Source organism: Sabethes cyaneus, chromosome 2, assembly GCF_943734655.1.
Source record: "Sabethes cyaneus chromosome 2, idSabCyanKW18_F2, whole genome shotgun sequence".
In the NCBI taxonomy this organism is placed as follows: domain Eukaryota; kingdom Metazoa; phylum Arthropoda; class Insecta; order Diptera; family Culicidae; genus Sabethes; species Sabethes cyaneus.
Genome location: NC_071354.1, coordinates 223,508,433 through 223,532,352, shown reverse-complemented (window position 1 = coordinate 223,532,352; position 23,920 = coordinate 223,508,433). Strand labels below are relative to the sequence as shown.

At 40.4% G+C, this 23,920-nt stretch overlaps 1 protein-coding gene across 1 annotated transcript; it reads right to left on the bottom strand.

Moving 5' to 3' along the window:
• Positions 1-15,473: 15,473 nt before the first annotated feature.
• Positions 15,474-16,376, bottom strand: LOC128736698 (trypsin-like). Its single transcript, XM_053831186.1, has one exon. It carries the CDS (start codon positions 16,374-16,376, stop codon positions 15,474-15,476), a length of 903 nt encoding a protein of 300 aa, XP_053687161.1.
• Positions 16,377-23,920: the final 7,544 nt, after the last annotated feature.

The following is a 23,920-nucleotide window of genomic DNA, read 5'->3' as shown; positions in this document are numbered from 1 at the left end:
TGAAATCAATCAGAAAACCGAACACTAAAGTAATGACTGGGAGAGATAAACTCTTCATGGTACGAATGGTAACTGTTGACTGGCTCGTTTCTTGGGAATTCTTTAGTTACATTTTAGCTACAACGCAGACGTGTACACCTTGAAAAATAATAAAGTAAAGTAATCAATCGGTGAATATTTTTGTTTACACTCACCTACAAATGATGTAAATAAATTACTTTCTTATCAGTAACAGGAATAAGACATATTTTTTTAATTTTTACAGTGTACAGATTATAATGTGCGAAATCGCGATAAGAAGATAACTTATCGCCATGAATGTATACATTGAACATCGAAGCCTTTTCTACCGATTCTACAATCGACGCAATCTATTTGGACATTTCGTGTGAAACAGTTCTACGGGGATAGCCAATTTTGATTTCGCATACAACCTAATCGTGTGCAGAAAAAAATCGATTTCATGAATCATCATACATGCGTTTTCCTTTATTGCTCCGCAATTATTGGAAGCAGAGAAGTACACATTAATAGACTGACTTTGCCTTTAAAAACCAAAGAGTACAAAGCATAAAGACAGGATTATGTGGACTAAACAACTTTGTTGGGACTGCATGAATTAACTACGTAAAAAAGCCGTGCCTTATTGAGACAATTGTGCATACTGAGTATCGATAGTAGCATGTCCAATAGTGCATGAATATTAAGTATCACAAGTGCACAGATATTAATAAAAGGTGGAGCACCCCACCTTTCAGAGGAATGTTTTGGTCTGTAAAATCGAGTTATAATCTATTATAACTTGTTACAAAAACACTGGCAGATTAGGTTGAAAATACAGGTCATTCAAGTAAACGCACCATTAGTGGTAGTAGTACCAGTAGTGGTGGAAACTCGAATTATTCCATTATTTTTGCAGATTTTGGTACAAGTTAGATACTTATCAAATAATACTGTAACTGGTAGTTCGATACTTATCAAACATGTACCAAAATATGCAAAAATAATGGAATAATTCAAGTTTCCACCACTACTGGTACTACCACCACTAATGGTGCGTCTACCCTATTCTGCTTTTGGAAAACCTATCAGACACTTCCTCTCTAAAGTAGTTTACGTCATGACCGCATATAGAGTCATATAGGGGAGTGTCGTCGTGGTTGGGTCACATTTTGGAATTCGCCCACAACTTTCGTTTCAAAAGGAATTTTGGAAATATAAATACATCGTTGCAAAGGTCTAAGAATAAGCTATATTTTCGGAAAGTTTTGAATTGATTGATTGAAAAATAAAAAAGTTATAGGCATTTACGTGAAGACAAAAAATGTTGTCATAGTCGGGCCATGCTGTGCAGGTTGGGCCACCGCAGAAAATCCAAGACATACGTATTGAAATTCTATATAGAGACATGAAAAGAAAGATTTCCGTGAACAACGACTCATATAGGTACAAATACCCTATTTCTAATTGCATTTTTGCGAAATTTTGGCGATCTTTTAAAATCCATATTGCTACAATCGCCTTTTCCAAAGTGTACAACTCCAATGAAAAAAACAACAAAAATATAGGTTTTTATCGTATTAATTTTGCTTTATTTCATCACATTTTACGTAACTGACATTCTCTAGCGATTATTGCGCTTCTGCGCTTAAAATTATGGTGGCCCAACCATGACTACTCAAATGGCCCGACCTTTACAAATAGCGCTTTTCTAGTATTTCGCCTTAGCCTTCCCAAACACCTTACTGGAGGGGATTTTTCTATAGTCTTCGTGTGCAGCACAACACACTTCATACATTTTCAAAATTTACCTTGTTAATTGCATTTCATGAATCATTTCTTGAAGAAAAGTTTATTGCGCCTGAAAAACTTTTTTTGCGAGATTTAGTCACTGAATTCAGTACAGGTGTTTTGAATACACGATTGAACCTCACAATATTGTGAAAAGTTAGCTATCAAAGTAAGAAGTTTTACAATACTTGAATCATAGATATCATGCGTTACTAAAACTGTAAAATCGTGATGGCCCGACCATAACAGTGGCCCGACGATAACGACAATACCCTACTAATAAGGCCATAGCAAATTATTTTTAAAGTTTTTGTCACCCCGCCCTTCAAAATGGACTATCAAAATCGGAGGGCAAATTTTTTTTTTGTTAAACTTGAGTAACATTTTTTTGTATAAAATCTATTATCTGTGGGTTTTACAGCCTAAAGAACTCGAAAAACGGGGTTACGGGTTGTTAACGCTTCTAGCACGAAACAAAAGTGGAAGTACATATAATGTAATTTCCGAAAATCGGCAAAAAAAATTCTTTCGATTTTGACTCTATTTTGGAAAGTTTTTGCAAGGAAAATAATAACGTATATATGAATAATTTCAAAGATTTACTGGATAATTTCAATGATTTGGGAGGAGTAGAAACTATCGCAGGAGCACCTCCTACTGTACAGTTCAAACTCTGGATGAAACAAGTTTAAATAATGCACAGGAATACCAGAAGAAAAAAATTAAATCAACAATCGAAGACTTTCGGAAACTCAAATGATGCAACTGTAATCCATTCGAAGGACTGCTGACGAGAGTGTTCTATTTTTGCCCATTACTGCATTTCATCTTAATATCATATTATTAATATGAGTGATTCTCGTTGAAACGGGGCTACTACTGACACGACGTCTTCAAATATTGAAACTTTTGCGCTTAATTGGTTGAAAATGGTTAAAAAATAAGAATTACACTTTTGATACCACGAAATAGTGGACCCCTCGTTCGCCAAGGAGCCTAACAGTTTCAAAAAAGGTTGAATTTTGAGCAAACCTTGAGATCTATATCATGTGATGTTTCATAAATTTGCCATGAAACAACTTACAAATGGCCCGGTTCTGTAAAGAAGATGAACATAGCTTTCAAATAGAGTATATGTTTTTTCGGCGGCCATCTTGGATTTGGTCGCCATATTGGATTTTATCGAAAAATCGCCGTTTTTACCATGAGCCCCCCAACCGATTTTCATTTGTAGACCACCACTGGAAATCTGAGAAAAAATGATATAAGAAACATTCATAAAATCAGGTGTGAAATGACATCAACTGAATAAAATAACCAGTTTTATTTGTAGCAAGGTTCTGAATTTTCATATAATTATTGTGATATTTTCAAAATTTGCTATAAAACAAACTACAAACGATACGGTTTTGTAAAAAGAAGAGATAGGGCTTATACACGAAGTGAAAAAAAAAATTGGCGGCCATCTTGGATTTGGCTGCCATGTTAATTTTATTCAATAAATCGCCGTTTTCGTCATGATCTCCCCAATTGATTTTAATTTTAAGACCACTATCGGAAAGCTGAGAAAAATATGCTATATGGAACATTCATTAAATTACATGTGTAGTGGCATTAAATAAACGAAACAATTAATTATCTGTATCAAGATTTACAACGCTCATATAATGGAATATCAGCTACAGAAAATTAATTGCTTTATTTAGTTAATGCCATTGCACACTTAAGTTGAAGGATGTTGTTTTATGTTATTTTAAAGCATTTTTTCTCAGCTTTCCGATGGTGGTCTTGAAATTAAAATCGGTTGAGGGGATCATGGTGAAAACGGCGGTTTTTTGATAAAATCCAACATGGCGGCCAAATCCAAGATGGCTGCCATTTTTTTTACTTCGTTTATATGCCCTATCTCTCCTCTTTACGAAACCGTGTCGTTTGTAGTTTGTTTCATAGCAAATTTTGGAAATATCACAATAATTATATTGAACACTGTGAACCTTGCTACAAATAACTGATTATTTTTTTCAGTTAATGCCATTGCACACCTAATTTTATGAATGTTGCTTATAGCATTTTTTCTTATCTTTCCAATGGTGACCTTAAAATGAAAATCGGTTGGGGGGCTCATGGTGAAAACGGTCATTTTTTGATAACATCCAATATGGCCGCCGAAAAAACTTTTACTCCATTTAAAAGCCCTGTTCTTCTTCTTTACAGAACCGGGCCATTTGTTAGTTGCTTCATGGCAAATTTATGAAATATCGCATGGTATAGATCTCAAGGTTTGCTCAAAATTCAACCTTTTTTGAAACTGTTAGGCCCCTTGGCGAACGAGGGGTCCACTATTTCGAGGTATCAAAAGTGTGATTCTTATTTTTTAACCATTTTCAACCAATTAAGCGCAAAAGTTCCAATATTTGAAGACCCTTGATATTTGAAGACCATCCAATATTTGAAGACCTTGTGACCTTGTGTTGTGGTCCCGTTTTAGCGAGAATTACTCATATGTAGAAGGATGGATGATGAAGTGGATTACCAACCAGAATCCTTAAGGTCTAAGGCAAATATGTCATGTCCTTCTCAGAAATAAATTATCACGTGGGTTAAAGTTGGAACAGCAAAATCGATTATTACATGGAATGCTAGAAGGCGATTCTTATAACCCCGGAATGCGCACAAGTGTGTCTGCTTGTGGGTCGGCCCAATCCATTTTGACCCTTCTATAACAGCATTAGTGAGAAATTCATTTGATAATCAAATTTGGATCTACTGTAATTCTACCTACATATTACCTACTGGCAAGTCCTTGAAGTGATGGTGGCTTCCCCCTTTTACTATTAATATTACTAGGACAAATACCGCAGGAGTCGAGTGGTGTGGTTTGCCCCATATATAAAAAGGGCGATCGGCTCGATTGCTGTAGGGTAAAGTGGTGCAGAACGCACCGCTTAAGCAAAACATCATTTTGCAGAGCAACGGTGTGTTTGTTCCACGTTTTTCAACCTCTATAAGACTTTGGGTTCTTTTTTACACTTACTCCTGGTGAAATTTCTTAACAAAAATCGGTATTTTTTGTTATTTTTGACCATTTTTAGCAAGAGTCATAATCATTATGTGGAGCAAAACGCCAAAACCCGTGGGCAGAACGCACCAAGTCAGCCCAGCCCAGGCACCAAACGCAACCAGCAAATTTACATATAATCACGTGTTGTATAAACTCCTAAAACTAGGCTTCCAAAATGGCGGAAGCGCTTTTATAGCGTTTGCTATTCGTTTGTTTGCTGGGATATAATGGGTTCATATCTCAACATGATTGGCAATAAAATTTATTCATTTTTTTTTCTCCAACTGATGTGTGATGAAATATTGTAAGTTAAACAAAGTACAATTAGGTTTAAGGCAAATTCTAAGTCCTATACAATACATAATATTGCTACATTTTTAATAAATAATCAGAAACAAAAGATGTACTGCAAATCAAAAATATTTTATAACTGTTCGATCTCGTGTTCGATAACTGTGGTGCATTCTACCCCTGTTTTGTATTTTGAAGTTTTTTGCAATTTATGTGAAAAATATGCCTAGTTAATGCCGTTTTTGTGATGAATCATCGAGTATGACAGTATATCAATTAGATAGACTGTATTTATTATGAAATTTGCATACCGACTAGTAGTAAAAGGTTAAGAGAGAACAGTGATATCTTACACGTGGAATGAGATCGCGGATAATCGTTTTATTTTATTGGATGTGGCCATGTTTGTTGCTCTTACATGCTACACAATTATGAATTAGCTTGTTTTACACCACAATAAAATGCGCATTCATAATTTTACAATATAGTTTCCGCGTTTTTAAACAATTAATAGCATGGACAATTCTACCCCCTCCGGTGCGTTCTGGACAGTCTTTCCCTAATTACCGCGGCACGCGGAACATTACCGCCTACAAACGACTCTTCCAGATTCTGTTACGCCGTCTATCTCCAATAGCAAGAAAATTCGTAAGACAGTATCAGGCGAACTTTATGGGGACTCGTGCTACTAGGGATCAAATTTTCACTCTCTGACAAATCCTCCAGAACCGGTGGAAGTGAAACGTGCCCACGCATCATTGTTTCGTGGATTTCAAGGCTGCATCCGATACTGTCCATCGCGGATATTTCTCTGGACAAACTCTCGCAGCTGATCAATCCTACCCTGCAGCAAGTGATGTGCTATCTGCGTATTTCGGGGAACTCTCGAGTCCTTTTGAATCACGCAGAGGGCTTCGGCAAGGAAATGGACTGTCCTGTATGTTATTTAACATTGCTATTGAAGGTGTGATCGAACGAGTGGGCATCGGAACAAGTGGAGCGATCTCCAGCAAAAGTAGACAACTTCTAACCTTCGCAGACGGCCTCTACATCATTAATAGCTTAGGACGGCGAGAGCAATGTAAGCCAGACTGCAAACGGAGGCTACGAGGATTAGGTTACAAATCAAAGCGCCAAAAGTCAAATATATAATAGGAATAGGCTCCTGATAAAATAACGTTTGCCGCCCACGGGTAGTGATTATTGATGGCGATAAGCTGGAAGTGGCTGATGAGTTCATATGTTTAAGATCTGCTCAGCTCCAACAATAATACGAGTTAGAAGGTTCAACGACGCATTCAATCTGGTAGCTGGGCCTATTTTTCCCCCCGTACAAAGCTTCGATCAAGGAGAATACGCCGTCAGGCCGGTAGGCCTCTACGGACTTGAGACAGTATCTTTGCTGATGGAAGACATACGTGCACTTGCCGTATTTGAACGAAAGGTGTTGCGGACTATTTTTGACAGAGTACAAACGGAAAGGGGAGAGTGGCGTAGGCGTTTGAACCATGAGTTGTAGGCCCTACTTAAGGAAATTCCCATCGCACATCTGATGAAGGTTGGGAGACTACGGTGGGCCAGCCACATCACAAGGATGCCGGACGACTGTGCAGTGAAATCCGTTCTTTTCAAGAACCCCACCGGTGGCAACAGGACTAGAGGAGCCTAACATGCCAGATGTCTCGACCGGGATGAAACCGACTTGCGTGTATCAAGACACTCAACGAATTGACGACGAACCCGGGACAGAGAATAGTGGAGAGTAATTCTTGATAGGGCAAGAGCCACCCCGGCTCTACGCTGCTAAAAGTAAGATTGTTGCTAGCTAACAACAAAAATATTTGAAATTTGAAACGAATATCCTCTACTTTTTAACCTGATTTTGATTTGATTTGGTTGAGCTTGAATGATACTCTGTCGTTCCAACATAGCAACATTTACTCACTCACTCGCATCGTCGATATAATGTTATCACATCTTATGCAACTACAGGAAAGTACCTACCTGTGTTGAAACTTTTAATGATGCCTCTATATCGATTGCCGAGAATCTTCGCACAAAGTACATCATAATAAGCAACAAGTTGGCATTTTGAATATTAACACGAACTTTACCGAACGAACGAAATGGAAAGGTGCATACCTAATAGTATGCTGAACCAAGACGATAATGAATGATTATTTAAATGTTCCTAAAACAAAATAAACAGCTCACCGTAGCCGCGAAGTTAACCAGAATTACGCTAATGCAAGGGAATCTCAAACAAAAAAACCTACTGAATACGGGTCACTGCCACACGGGATTCCGATAATTTTGCTTACTTCCCCAGCACAGCTGTGGCCGATGGTGAGTGAATATTGATCGATTATTATCCGGCGCCCTTCGGTTCATCACGCCAGGGGGGCAAATCACAGTTCCACTTCGAGCAGTTCGCAACAAAGGAATGAAATTTATGAAAATTGAAAACGAACCGTGTCCCTCATTAGGATAATTGCTCTTCGGGAAAATTTTGTTAGTTAGATAGATGGTAAATTTGGAATCAAAATGCTCATTACCCTGTGCTACATCGAATTCAGTCAGATATGCTTCGAAATCGAATTGAAGCAGTTTATAAGATAAATTAAATATTGTGAACATTTGTTTGCACTTTGCCGTAGCTTTTAGCTCGGGTACGCTTCAAAACTCTGATTAAGGTGATATATCTGCACCGGACGAGCCCCTTAATTGGCAATTCGGCATTGGCCTCCAGTGCGTATCCATAGCTGTGCGAAATTCAAAACCTTGTTTGAGCGAGTAGAGTTGTATGAATGCAAATTGGCCTCTCGGATGACATAGGTCGACACACCGCATCGCACCACACCGGGGCTTCCTATCAGCACGAGGGGGAGGAAAGGGGGAAAATTTTCCCTAGCAGTCAAAGTTGTTCGACATAACAACATCGAGATGTGAGTTTAGTTTTGAATAACCATAATTTGCAAGTGCAAGAGAGCGTGAAATTGCGCAATTTATTCGCAAACATATCTTCAACCTCCGGCTGAGTGGTTGGAATTAAAATTTACTAAACTTGGCTGCCGGTTCGTACGCACGCATGCATGCTGGAAGTGATTCTTTGCGGGGACAGTCATGCGAAAGGGTTTTCGTTGATTAATATTGGAGACTTATCATTCCCGTATTATTTCACGAAAAGCTCAAATCAAACTAATGTTTTCAGAAATTAGGTGGTGGATTAAACTAAATTCCCACTGTTTTCCCTTGGATATCTTCAACGTTTAAAAAAATTGCCTTTCTGTTTTTATTCAACAAACTTCGCTGCCCGTTGCTCAAGTACAGGACAATTGCAGGGCTAGTGCTATTCCAGTCGAGAATCGAACATGCGACGACTGGTTTGTTAGACCAGTGTCGTATCTCGAGACCAACTGGGCAACGTTCTATAATATTCTTTTGCTCAGATTTCATACATCATACATATTTGAGTTTGATAAAAGAAAAACATTTAACAAAAAACTTTAGTAACGTTCCCAAAAACCGGAACCAATTATGGTCTAACAAGATAGAGACGCTTTTATAGAATCTGTACTGATAACACAAATAATCCAGGGTTGGCCTTATCTCGATGCAGATATTTTAGTAAATATTTATATTATTACCGTTTTTGCTACTTTACCGATCTGTGAGGTCCTGTTGGTTAGATAAATCGACCTAAACGCTGTCCCTGAAGGGACCCATTGTATATTATTTCTCCAGTCGTTTCCACCATTTCTGTTCACCGTTGTCCTGCTTTCAATATAATTGCATATTCATAAAAAGGAGAGGAAACAGCTGTATTCCTACTTCCTGACTACGGTATCAGTTTTGCCTGCCAATGGCGGCTGAGTGTCTGTGAAAATTGTTTCTTAACACAATGCAGCATCATCCAGCCAGCCAGCCAGCGCCTGTAGCAACAAAGTCGACAGCCTCAGTAACCGACAGAGTGACTTTGGTTGAATTGTCATTTCGTGCTGCAGAATACGGAATTGTTCTCCGTAGCCCAGTTTGGGTGGGAAATGCACTTTCACAGTTATCGCTGCTCCAACAACACGAAGTAGGTACCTTCACATTTATTTGATTTTGTGATCATGCTAGTTGGATGTATGCATCTTTTGCTTATTTTTATTCACATTTGCACGTGCTGTCGGGGTTTGGTCCGAGGAAGAAACGAGGGAGAAGGTGTGAGAAGTCATGTCCTGTTGAGTGCAGCAGGAGCACGTCATATTACGCCTTACCGGAGATGACGTGTAGTGGAACTGGAAAGGAACCAGAAGAAAGGAAGGCAAACGAATCTGATGATAAAATATGAAAATCGTTTTGTTCAGCTGTAAGTTTTGTCCGCTCGTCCGCCGCCGTGTTGAACCTTCTAAACTGCACCTTCGCAAGCTGGTTCGATCTATCCTTATCCGTACAATTGCAAAACTACAAGGCACGAGCTGCTATTGGCAATATGATATCCATTTTTCCGATGTCGCTTTTTCGATTTGGCCCAGGTGCGGAGAATGGAAACATGCATTGTGACATTCCGAACCACTGAATTCACAACATGCAATTTTCTAGCAATTGAACGTTGTTACAAAGTATTCTGTAATCCGGCAGGACACAAACGCCGAACAGAATTCGATCGGTTTTATACGATTTGATGAATAGATATTTCCTCATCGTTGACTTTACTTTTGCATCAGTTTTGCTCATGAAACCTATATCATTTTAAAGTCAAGCAAAGATAGACAAACTGAGATTCGTTTTAGTAAATCGAACTAATTTTTTATAGCAGTACTTTAATTTTAAATTGACGGAAAGAATGGCAGGAAAAAGTAATGAAAGTAATAAAGGTGTTTATAGTATCTCAGGGGCGACAAGGCGTAAGGGAGGCTAATTGATGCAACGCTTATTAAGTTCGTATTACGTTCCTCTTTATCCAAGCAGGGGGATCTACGGATCAACCCAAGCTATAATGGGAGCCGATTATGACCAAGTTTGAATACAACTTCTCCCCCAGGCCCTGTGGATCGCAGATATTGGTGAATTGGTGAATACCTTTGAGCCGTAGCGGGTGTTCGGGGGAAACCTTAACGACAAGGTCGTCAGAGAACATTTATGGCAGTCAGTATGGCACCGAATATCACTATTACTATTTGGGGCATAAATTACACTAAATATCGAGATTTCTGCCCAATTAAAATTCATCACTAAATTTTCACTTTTTCGCCGTCGACTTTTCATTAAAGCTTTTTGGCCGTTCCATTCGTCACATCACTCGCGAAACTTAACTTGAGACACAGAAAACTTTAATTTACCACCCGAACAGTTATTTAGTAATATATTATAATGAATTTGCCCAAACTGTTCACTTGAATTGATAGGAAAAACTTTACTTCGTTTCGATTGCAATTTCGATCGTCGTTGTTGTACGTTGCCAAGGGAACCGACGTTTGTATGGAGTGATGCCAACCTAAGCATTTGAGAATGTAACTTGACCAATTATTTTCGCTATTAAATTAAAGGTCGTAGAGTGTCGATAACATACTTATAAAATTCACTGATAATAAAATTCATCATTTTATGTGATAGAATTACTGTCGGATATAATTTCACAGCCAAAATAGATACGCGATTTTACATTTCATAATTGTTCATAACAGATTATAACCTACTACTAGCAACTCTATTCTCAACAAGACGATAGTGGCAACAAGTACTGTAATCAGTAAAAAGCAGTTGGACTCTGGCGATCTTCACCTTAAATTAGTTGAATGCTTTACCTCTAGACAAAAACATAAGCCTGGTCTATTCTATAGGTGTAACGAGTGAGTTATATACACATAAAAATATACCTTTAGTACTAACCGTGTATACAATAAAGAGGCAGTTTTTGACAGTTAGTTGAGTTAACCACACGCGTTTTTTCATATCTGAATCCGCAAGGCCCGTTCTTGTTCCGGCCTGACATGGTGTCAGAAGTGGCCAATTCCGACTAAAAATCTCAATTCCTGTGGAGAATAGCGAAATCCGAAGATTTTCGGTCAGAGACCAAAGTCATTCGAGGTAAGAGGAACCGAAAAATCGAAATGGAGGTTATGGAAAACTGCATTAGTATGCCAGCAGCTCCAGAAGCTGGAAAACTTTCCGGAAAAAGACAAGTCGCCGTGTTCCTGTCCTGTCTCGGCCCGGACATGATAGACATTTACGAAAGTTTCGATCTTACCGCAGCACAGGTTCCAGAAGGCTACTGAAGTTTGGGAAGCGAACGAAGAAGCGGTCCAGCAGAATAAGCTCATTGTTGAACTTGAAAGTACCAGCGGTAACAGCGGCGAGGTGAATGCCATAAAAAGTTTTAGGGCTCCGAAAGAAAAAACAATCGAGTGCGCTGGGTGCGGACGTAGTCATCGACCACTAGAATGTCCCGCTTATGGGAAAACGTATAACAAGTGTGGAAAAACTGGTCACTTCAGAGCTGTTTGTCGCAGTAAGAACAGTGCTGAAGCTAAAATGCTTGACCTTGAGGAGGAGGACAGTGATGGCGAAGAAAAAATCGTTGATGCTCTAAAGGTGTTTGCCGTAAATACGAAAGATTATTCGGAATACTGGATCGAAACGGTGAAAATCGGCAATAAAGCAATCAAAGTGAGCATTGATACGGGCGCACAGCGTACTGTAATGTCAGTTAAGAGGGCCGCTACGATCGGCGTGAATAAAATTGAAAAATCGTCCATCAAAAAGGTGATTACGTACAGTGGTGACAGCATTACTGTCAAAGGACGTTCGATGGTACCGTGTGTGAAATCGGAACTCGAGAAAATGGAAAAGCTCGGTGTCATTGAGCCCTGTTTGGAAGCAACGGAATCAGTATCCCCTCTCGTGATCGTACGCCAGAACGGAAACATTCGATTATGTGTGGATTTGACGGATGTAAATAAAAACGTCAAAAGGCGGCATTTTCCGTTAGTGACATTAGAAGAGATAGCCAGCCGGTTTTCGGGTTGCAAATTTTTCACAATATTAGACTGTAAAAAAGGCTTCTGGCAGGTAGCCTTGACAGAAGGGTCAGCAAAGCGTTGCACCTTCAGCACACCGTGGGGTCGTTATTCCTGCAAGCGCCTGCCTGCCATTTGGATTAGCTTCGGCTCCTTAGTTGTTCCAGCAAATAATGTCAAATTTGCTCGGAAACATTGTAGGAGTAGAAATTTCCATGGACGATATACTTATCCATGCGAAAGATGAAGAAACGCTTCAAAACACTACGAAGGAAGTCATCAGTAAACTGAATGAAAATGGTATGAAGCTGAATTCTGATGAATGTATTTTTAACCAAAAAGAAGTTCACTTTCAGGGCATTTGATCACGTCTGAAGGAATTAAAGTCTGCCCCGAAAAAGTCGAAGCTATTACACGCATGAACGCTCCAAAGAACAAAGAAGATCTGCAAACGTTCATCGGGATGATCACTTACTTAACCAAGTTCATACCTGCTTTGTCTCAACTAACGGAACTTTTAAGACAATTACTGAAAAATGACGTAGTGCACCAGTGGCACTCCAACCAACAGGAAGCCTTTGAATCGATCAAACGCAGACTTGTTGAAGCACCAGTTCTTCAATTCTTCAAGATTGGAGAACCAGTAGTCCTATCGGTTGATAGTTCGTCGAAAGCATACGGAGCTGTTCTGCTACAGAATAACCTTCCGGTGGCGTATGCATCAAGAAGCCTGTCTGCAGCTGAGCAGAACTTTCCACAAATCGAAAAAGAAGAGGGAGCGATAAGGTTTGGTAGCAGAAAATTTCACGGTTACATTTGGGGAGCGCCCCTGACGATCGAAACGGATCATAAACCGTTAGAGAATATATTCAATAGACCATTAGTAGATGCACCTCCGAGGCTAAAGCGGATACTGTACGACGAGAAACCCTATCCACCATTGGATATGTACCGAAGAGACAAGGATATCCCCGTTGCTGATGCCCTGAGGCGAATTTGCGGGTCTAAAGCTGCTGCGACGGGCGAGGAATTGTCCGATGAAAAAGAAGCTTATGCCATTTCTCGTCTTGAACGTTCAGCCGAAGAGCGTTATAAGAAAGCCACGGCGGAAGATCATAACTTACAGGTGCTGTTGGGATCTTTGGTGGTTGGCTTAGCAATGATCGGCAGATAATGAAAGGTATTAGAGACTACTACTCGTTTCGCGAGCAGCTGTCAGAGGTAGATGGCTTAGTTTCTAAAGGTGAGAAACTCGTTATTCTCGAGTCTGAACGACAGACTTTGTTAAAAGTGATACACGAGGGGCATTGTGGAACACAAGATCGATCAGAAGAACTCGTGAATTCGTGTTTTGGCCGGAAATGGCAAAGGCGATTTGCGACTTTGTGGAAAGATGTAAGACCTGTCAACAAACACAGACATCTAAGAAGAAGGAGGATATCTTTTTGAAGAACATTCCAGAATACCCCTTTCAAATTGTAGCAAGCGATCTTTTCCATTTCCGTGGTCTCGAAGTTTTGCTTCTCGGGACTCCTTCAGTGGTTTTTTTAACCTAACGAACCGACGTCAGTGGAACTAATCAAATTTCTTGAAGAGAAATTTGCATGTTTTGGTTGTCCAGAAGAATTTCACAGTGATGGAGGCTCACAATAGTCGTCTAAGTTGTTCATACGGCTCGCTAAAGAGTGGTGCTTCAAGCACGAAAAGTCTAGTCCCGGTTTCCCTCGGGCTAATGGTTTAGTCTTTAGTGGAACGTTCCGTGCAAAGTGCGAAAAAATTAATCAGGAAATGTGCGCTGAGTGGAGAGGATCCTTACCGAGTAATGCTTTTATTGAGAAACACACCCGGAGAAAACGTCAGTTCGCCGATAGAGAGATTAATAGGAAGAAAACCCTGCAATAAGCTGTGCGCTGCCAAAGATATGTCGAAACCGGAAACGGCTGAATTGATAAGCGAAAAACTACGGCTGAACCGAGAGAGATAAAAACGATATGCGGATAGAGGATCGCAGCGCTTTAGGGAAACTCCCAGTGACAGCAGAGTGTGTATGCAAAACTCGGAAGGTTCGTGGTCTTCGGGAACAGTCAAAATGAAAAAAGGTGACAGAGGTCTTACCTAATCACTTTGGATCACATTGGCGCAACAGTCACTTTGTTCAACCTACAAGAGTTAGAGAGCCGATTGTTCCACAAAGATATGCAAGTCTTGCACAGAAAGGTCAGCAAAGCGGTGCACCTTCAGCACACCGTGGGGTCGTTATTCCTGCAAGCGTCTGCCGTTTGGATTAGCTTCGGCTCCTGAGTTGTTCCAGCAAATAATGTCAAATTTGCTCGGAAACATTGTAGGAGTAGAAATTTCCATGGACTATATACTTATCCATGCGAAGGATGAACCGAACCGAGAATCCGGATCTGATCCTGTTGATTCACCGCAGGAACGCACTGTAACCCCAGCTGAACCGACCAGTTCATCACAAGTCTAAGAAGTCGATGAACCGAGAATGAGCTCCACATCACCGCAAGCGTTGCCACGGACAACTCCAGCGAAGGTGGACGCCTCCAATGGACTATACAAAACTCGATCTGGTCGGGAGATTGAACCACCTAAAAGGCTGAATTTATAAGACGTTTTATCATTTTCATAACCATAATTTGTTATCTTTATTCTACATTATTAAATACTGTTATTTCATTATATAAAAGGAAGGATGTAACGAGTGAGTTATATACACATAAAAATGTACCTTCAGTACTAACCGTGTGTACAATAAAGAGGCAGTTTTTGACAGTTAGTTGAGTTAACTATACGCGTTCTTTTATATCCATCGGGCAGCCATTTTTTTAACTCAACTAGAAACGGAACTTTCTCCTAATGCGGACTAATCTATTAGCACTTCGTAAAGCTTGTTAGTTTTGAAAAAGGCGTGCTTGAAGTCTACCACGTATCAGAACCGTCGGTCAGGGCTTTGATGCATATGAGTCATAACGACCAACCGTAACGAATCATAAAATTTAATCAAATTTCGGCAGTTTTATTTATAAAAAGTCTCTACTTCTGAACACACGGAGTGAGTTATTATTTATATAACCAATAGCTGCGATAATTCCCGTCTGATTCAGCCGGTACTAGCTTAAAAGTTTTTTTTTTTGGTATTGATCAATCAATGTTCCTGTCTATTATTCTGTTCGGCAAACTTATTTATAATAGACTATCGTTCAAACTGTCGTCGGTGATCAGACAAAAGATAAAGAAACTCTTATCGTCCAGCTTTTTGCCATGGTCAGTGTGCTGCTGATAAGCAATATGCAAACCGTACTGCCGTAATTTTATTTCACCATAACCATTGAGCATACTACGGACAGTACGAGGACGGTAAGTTGAAGAACAGCTTGCGCGGCACCACCACCACCACTCCCATCGGACGGTGGCACTACAGCCTGTTGCACTCGATTAATAATCCAACTTGTAAACTTTGTTGTATCAGTAAAAATTGAAGTTCCATTCGCTGCTCCACAACCGCCCGCCGTAGAGAGTACTCCGAACAGCCTTCCATCGCATATGAAGGGAGCTCCCAGATCTCCGGGGCAAGCTCCGCGTCCGACTTGTAAATCTCCTGCACACAGCATTCCGCTGGTGAGATTTGCTCCCGCTGTTTTCAGACAATGTGCCGAACTGCTCGACTGCACTTGCAATTTTATACGTTGCAGCGTTGTGGCTGGCCGGCCGGTGGTTGTGTTTGCTCCCCATCCGAACAAATCACAACTTCGATTTACGGCCGGAGTGCTAGCCCCAAACGAAGCCGGAGTGATGTTTGTCACATTGTTGTTTAATCGCAGTACGGCCAAATCGTTGATGCGTAAAGTTGAGTTGAAATCGCCATGTGGCCAGACGTTTGTCACCGTTCGGACCGTCGCGTTCGTTGTACTGTTCGAGTTAATTAGAGTTCCTAGTATCACTTGAAAATCGGATGCACTTCTTATGGCGTTGCCATTGTAGACGCACTGAGCTGCCGTTAGAACATCACGATTGGAAATTAGAATTCCGTTGCATAGAAAATCTTTCCCTGTCAAGCGGATTGCCACTGTGTACGGACTAGCAGTCGCAGTCGCATTTTCACCACCTACAATACGAGGTTCGTAACCGGAAGCAGAGAGTGGTGTTACCAACGGTAACAGGCAACCGAAGGAACTCGCCGCCAATAGGAGCAGTAAACGACTACCGAACGGCATGCTTTCGATTGGAAGCGGAGCAGTGGCCACGGAATACTACCGTATCAATGAAGCTAGGATGATTATTTAACTTTCGTGAATAGCCTAATCTTATCTCGGTTGATGATGCTGAAGGGTTCCCCGAAACTGGGTGCTTTAGAGTGGTCTTAATTTTGATCGAAATTCGGAAGTCATATCATTTACAGTTTGATTTGTAGTCGTGCCCCAGCTAGCATTTTCATATGTATAAAAAAGATAAAAATCAGCATTACGTACAGATATACATGCTAAATAAACCGTATTTCATGCGCAAAATTGGCATATCCGTTCTGTTTTGGAGGCGATATACGTGATTACGAATAATTTTGAGCATTACGACTATATAAGTATTTATATACGAAAATATCCGATTAAGCGCGAGTCGCTCCATACTACTCTACGATTTTGTGCTGAAAATCGTATGTATGTCAGTCATTATCATTATATACGACAGAAAATCAATTTGATCCCACTTTATCCAGCTTTAGTTACCATTTCGAGTTTGTTAGGAGATATTTACGATAATTTTAGTAAATTTATATACGAGTTGGTGCTAGCTGGGGCCCGTCAGATGCCTAGACGATCTCATTTTTATAACGTTTTACGGCTGAACTTTTTATAATGTTTTTGTGGGCCGCTTTCTAAACAGCAGTCAAAATAGAGATGCTTCTCAGCTTGGTTGAATCAATGGAGAATTAAATATGTGTCGCCACAATAGCTAAGCTTCGTGTGAGACCACTCTAGTGAACATCCATGAATCAGCATCAATTACTGATTCAGATCAGTTTGCTAAAATTGAAAAATTAATCATAGATTCGTCAACAGCTAGCCGTATTCAATAATCCCCTGCATGAAAAACCAATAGAGTAAGGAGGGGTAAAAGTGCGATTCAATGATTTATCGATGCAGATTCCGAGTAAATTTTCTACATTGGCATGAATGGGTGACTACTTTGACAGCTTGAATCTAACGTAAACTTTGGTTGCTTACGAATCATAGTTGCTGAGTTATGCGCAAATGTTATTTTAGTGTGGTTTTGATGTAATTTTTCGTTATACGGCAAATACGATATCAACAGGGGGATATTACTTGTTGAAAATTTGTAGCAGCGTTTTACATCACTTACATATCTGTTTTGAAAATACGGTGAAAAGAATTTACAAAATATATGTCGCTTTTCTGTAGTTTAATCTAACTCCATCAAGCGCCTAGCGGGGTAAAAGTGCGATTCACGGACGGGGCAAAAGTGTGATTCATGGACGAGGCAAAAATATATAGCTAGTTATATACAGCTTTAGGGACTATATTACAGATACTAGAAATGGAAGATCTGCAGAAAACTGTGTGCTCTACAGATGTTGGCCGAAGAAAAACAATGTTTTTCCGCTGATGGAATAAAAACCAAACGTTTGGAAAATTTTCGATCTAACGGAAGCTGCAATACACCAGTGTAAAATAGGAAAGGTGCAAATTGAGAATATTCCTTACCGAAACATAACGCAGATTGAAGATAATATGGTTTTGTTAGCTACGGTTGTGCTAATTTCATGAATTCGAGCTTGGTACTTTTGCCCCGCAGTATTCGAACTCGCCCGCCTCACTAGTGGGGTAAAAGTGCGTATCGGCACATGATCAGAAGAGAGAAGAATTTATTTTGCAAAACACTATTACCGCAGATGATTTATAGTTGAATGTGGAGACATTGAGTTACTGCATCACTATAAAATATATTATGTTGTTGTCCTTCTGTATATCTCATGACCCAAATCTCATCTATATCTCATGGTCCCAAATGACCCAAGCTATTAGAGTGACAATATTAAAAAAGCTCAATCGTATATTGATTATATGTATGTACTACTGTAGACAATAGCGCTGTTTTTGATACTAGCGGAGAAGCAGCACCATAACGCCAAAGAAATAAAAGATAAAACTACACTTTTGTTCAACAATATTGTAGTTAATAATTAACTCTACAATTCTTCCACACACCATTTTTTCGAATTCTGTTTCGCTCGGGCGCTGTAGTCAAATAAGCATAAGCATAAGCATAGGATACCGCCCGTGTGCTGCTACTCCGTTATTGACCAGGACCGATGAAAATTGCAAAATAATGGTTGGAAAAAGCATACTTGGGACAGCAGGCTATTTTTCATTGTGCAACATTATCAGGTCCCTGCATGCTGATCAATACCGACGCCGGCCACGTCCGAATGCGGGTCCTGGTGGGATGGGAAGGAATGTTAGTCCAAAACTTGTTGCTACTAAAGACCAGGGAATCCTCTGCATCTTCACAAGTATTTCGGGAAAGGAATTGTTGTTAGTAGATGGGCGGAGCTAGATGGATAATGTAAGTATGTAAGCATCAGTCATATGAGACTAACCTGGATATTCGAAAATTTTCTTGTAAAGCCAGTAACTACGAAAATTAAGATATAAAAAATACCTTTTTAACAAATTTAATATAATGCCAATGGTGCTCATATACAACCATAATTTAATTTATATCGAAAAATACTATGCACATGAGAGATTTACGGTTCAAAAACCACGTAACAACTTGAACTTATCCGCGATCAGGGAAATCAGGGATAATGAAACGAGTCAATATAGTCCCTAAGTTGATAAGCATTTCCTCTTACCAACGCTAATATGCAGAGATATAGCGGCCTACACGCTTGCTGGGGCGCTGCAGTCAAATGAGCAAAAAGTGCAAATGAAGCCTCGCAGTTGAGCTTCGAACATTCGACGGTTGGATTGTTAGAATAGGTGTACCCCGTTAGGCATATGGACGATAGCCACAATAGACGTTAGCCATAATGGACGACAGATATAATGTGCGGAAGGCAAAACAAGCAAAGCCTAGGTACTGCATTCCGTTATTGAAACTTGACCTTCTGTTTTTATACGACAGACTTCGCAGCCAGCTGTTAGAGTGCAGGACAATTGCAGGGCCAGTTGCTATGATCCTATTGACTCTAACAGCCTCTCCCAGTCGAGATTCGAACATACGACGACTGGCTTATTAGGCCAGTGTCATACCTCGAAGCCAACTGGGCGGAAGGCATAATGTATCTAATGGACGTTAGACATGTTTTATACACACTATCTGCTGTTAGCTTGTAAGTTGGCGGAAACACTTTTTTGGGAATGAGGAAGTATCTGGTGCGAAGAACCAGACATTTCATCATTCCTAAAAAAGAGTCTACGTCATGACCGCCTACCCAAGTAGCACACGTTTGTCGCTTCTGGTTGCTGCAAGCTATTTATGACTCAAATCAGTCATTAATCGGTTACCAAACTAGTTTATAACAACTGTGCTTGTAGGGTATAGAGTCATATACAAGTAAAAAAAAAATAGAAACACCCGGTGGTGGTAAATTACACTAGACTTGCCGTATCGACGTTTGGCACCAGATAGTCCGTTTTTATCGCACCGACCGAGTAAATAATAGATCTTCCCGGTGATAGAAACAAAGAGCAATGATGCAAAAAGTAATTATCGTCATCGATGCGAGCGTGCGGTTCGCGGAGGGTTAGAACTGGGAGAGTAAAACAAAACTGGATATTAGACTACCTAATATAAGGGTGCGGCAGTAGTTTAGTTAGAAACACATTCGGGTACCTACCGAAGAAACATGGTTTCATTTGGGGTTCATGGGTTCATGGGCGTTCGATCATTTTTCCCAAAACACTCTGAATATAAATTCTCAGTTATTGAGTTTGTTATTTATTCATATAATTCAATTTCTCTAAATGTCTAAATGGGGATCTAAATGAACACTTAAAAGTTTTTAACTGTTAACATTTACATTCTCAAGAGCCAGAATTCGTTGACGGTAGATACGAGATGGTTCGTCAAAATTAAAATGGTCAGCAAAACAGTTGAATTGGCGTATCATAGAAACGATAGGAGAGTTGCTAGCGTATTGCGTTGAATACGAATCTTCCTGTACCATCATTGTGGGTTATAAAACTCGGGCTGATGCGTAGAGTTCGTTTTGCGACGGATGTCCGATGTATAAAATTCGCCTGTTAAAAGCTTGCAGACAAATAAAGCTTGCGAAAGCCGTCTACGTCGGCTTGGCGTGTATAAACCCAACAGACGACAGCGGTCTTCCCAAGCAGCCAGAGGTGGGCACAATTCCGCTAATCCGCTAACAGCTAATTAGCTCAGCTAACATTTTGGTTAGCGGTTAGCGTTTTCACTAATTTTTATAACCGTTAGCGTTTTTGTTAGCTTCCGCTAAATTTATGTACCGCTAAATAAACCGCTAACTTTCTTTTGGTAGAAAGAAATTTTTTGAGAAATATCACACAGACTTAGATCGAAGGATTCCAAATTCCAAGCTTTTGTACGTAATTTACCAGCCGAGAGCAAGGATGGCTCTTGCCGTATCAACAATTTCTCTCCATTGTGCTTGGTCCTGGGCTACTCGTCGCCAATCCGTTACGCATCTCGACATACGCAAGTCGGTTTCAACTTGGTTAAGCCATCTAGCACGTTGAGCCCCTCTATTCATGATGCCGGTGGGGTTCTTGAAGACAACGAATTTCACTGCACAGTCGTCCGGCATCCACGAGCCCGGCCCACCGTAGTCTCCCAACTTTCGCCAGGTGTATGATGGGAATCTCCAAGCAGTGTCTGCCACTCGTCATATGCCTTCGCCACTCTCCGTTCAAATACGGCAAGTGCACGTAAGCAATCCAGAGAAAATGTTGTTTGGAAAACTTTCACAAAAGTTTTCACAACGATCGAAAACTCCAATGAAAAATCGAGAGAACTATGTCTTGCTACAGGGAAATATTTTTTACCCTTTTTTAATGTGCCAATGTGGTAACCCTACTAACACAGTTGTTACAAACCAGCTGCTCCCACCGATTTATGACTAATTTCAGTTTTAAATAAGTTGCAGCAACCAGAAGTGCGCAAAGTGTGCTACTTGGGAAGCGATACTGGTCTTTAAACATTTTTCGTGAATGCCTGCAATTTTTTTCACGGAGCTACTTCGTGTAATTTTTCTTAGACGTTTCTTTTATTATCGAAATTAGCACTGATCAAATTATTGACAAATCTACAGTGCTAACAAATTTAGCGGTTAACGGTTAGCGTTAACTTCCGCTAAATTTTTGGTTGATTTAGCGGTTAGCGTTTATCAAAGCTAACGTTTTGATTTAGCGAATTAACTGTTAGCGAAGCTAAAATTTCGGTTAGCGGTGCCCACCTCTGCAAGCAGCACACATTTGGGACTTTTAGTTGCAGCAACTTATTTATGACTAAAATTGATCCCATATCGGTTGCCACAACTGGTTTGTAACAACTGTGCTACTAGGGTTCGTACGGCGTTAAATATTGCTGATTCGTCCAGGGAAGATGACGATGCGCATAACGAACATATTTTCACTGTCGACTGTACAATAGAACAATAGAGAGTTTTGAAGCAAAGTGGGTCATTGAATTCACCGTCGATTTTGAATAAGAACCCAAGTCCAATCACTATGGCACCAATTATGGCACAAATGTGGGACTTCATACTGAGTTTTTCGTCAAGTATTACTCAAAGATACATCGCCTTTCATTTGGCTCCGGAAATTTCGTAATTAAACTCTATTGGGTTTCTCTATCAGCGATGAAAGCTGATGACGCAACATTTCTCCACACCTAGTAACAATTAATCCATAAAAAAAGTCTTTCACCTTCATTGAGTAGTGTTACTGTGTCATTTATGTAGATACAGAATAGCAGTAGTCCCAAATTGCTACCGTGTGGTACACCAGAACTATTTGTAAACGCAGCAAACCGACAGTTACCTAGTTGTACGAAAAGTTATCTATCCGTAAGGTATTTTTCCAACCATCTAAAAAAATATTGTGGTACACCCAAGAGGCTTTCAAGTCAATATAAACTGTATCAACTTTCACATTGGTGCTCATATTATTTACGCAGAACGATACAAAGCTCACCAGATTTGTTTCTACGCATCACCCGGGAAAGAATACATGGCTTCAAAAAACGTGTATTTCATGACGGTTTTATGACACTAGCCCGAATACCACATGCACGAAGGGCACTAGCCCGAATGAAACACTTGCCTGAATGTAACACTAGAACACGGGGGGGGGGGGTACGATGCCGGTCTAACAAGCCAGTCGTTGTATGTTCGAATCTCGACTAGTCGGTGCTTGCTAGATAGAGTCAGTAGGATTGTTGCACTGGCCCCGTAATTATCCTGTTTTCTAACAGCCGGCTGCGAAGTCTGCCGATAAAGACGGATAATGTCTACAGACAGTGTAAATGCAAGGCTTTGCTTTTTTATAAAATAAAAAGCGGCGAGAGCGCTTTTTTGGCTTTTACACTCAACAAGCGGTGTTTACAAATTACTTACCATAACTAAAGCTCAGCAATTTTTGAATTTTCGATTTTGGTTAAGCGAGATAAGAGTTATGCTTATCATAAGATAAGGGACCTTTTCACCAGGTTAGTAGCAACGTTTCCTAGATGATTCAGGGCGAGCCAGCCGTAGGCAACGGCGAGTGTTCGCCGGTGTCCTACCGTCGGAAGCGCCGGCCACTGCAGGGGGCAGCCGCCCCGCAAAAATCGCATCTGTTTTGTTCTATTCGTTTTCCTAGGTCTACTGACCTCTAGTTAGTTTTCCCTAGTCTTCGCATCAAATTAACCTTTGGAAAATATAAAGCGGCGAAGCTGTTTTTTGCGACTTTTAAACTGAATAGGCGGTGGTCTTTTGTTTCATTATTTATAGGTTATGTTAGAGCGGGGCTAGTTTTCGAATAAAGTTTACATAACAATTAATAACAGCAGTTCAATTGCCATTGTTGTGTGTCTTGTTCTTGAGTACTCTTAGGATTCAATCAAACCAAAAGCAATGTTGCGAATTGAGCGAGAAATCAACGATGCCCACTCACACGCGAGAAAGTATGAGACGCATAGCATTTAACGCTTACACTTACGCTTATAAAAGAAACAGCCGCCGTTGCTGTGTGCAGACATTCTGCTACCCACACACTCGCGCACGCACCCCCTCACATTGTCTTCCTGCGTAGCTTATTCGCGAGTCAAAAAACTCACGAGCAATCAGCTGCCCGTGAAGCTAATGGAGAAATGTGAAAGAAATTTTGCATTACTTTTCCTTTTCTTCGTTCACCCTCGATTTTATTCATGGGCGGAACTGCGAACCCTCGCGAGTAATTGGTATCAGCAGCTCGGGCTTCAACGACGAACGAGAGCGACGACCGTAACTGTTGGCTAAACACACACTCGCAAAAACTCGTTGCAGTGCATGAATAAATAAGAGCGAGGGTCCGAAAGAATTAGTACGCGTCTGTGAGGAAATTAGACCACACGAGTGTGGGCTTCGCAACACCGATCCTAAAGCAAAGCCTGGGTGCTACACTCCGTTTCAAAACTTAACCTTCTGTTTTTAAGCAACAGACTTCGCAGCCAGCCGATTCTGCAACCTTGCGGTTACGAGGCTCCTAATGTTACATTCGGGCTTGTGTTACATTCG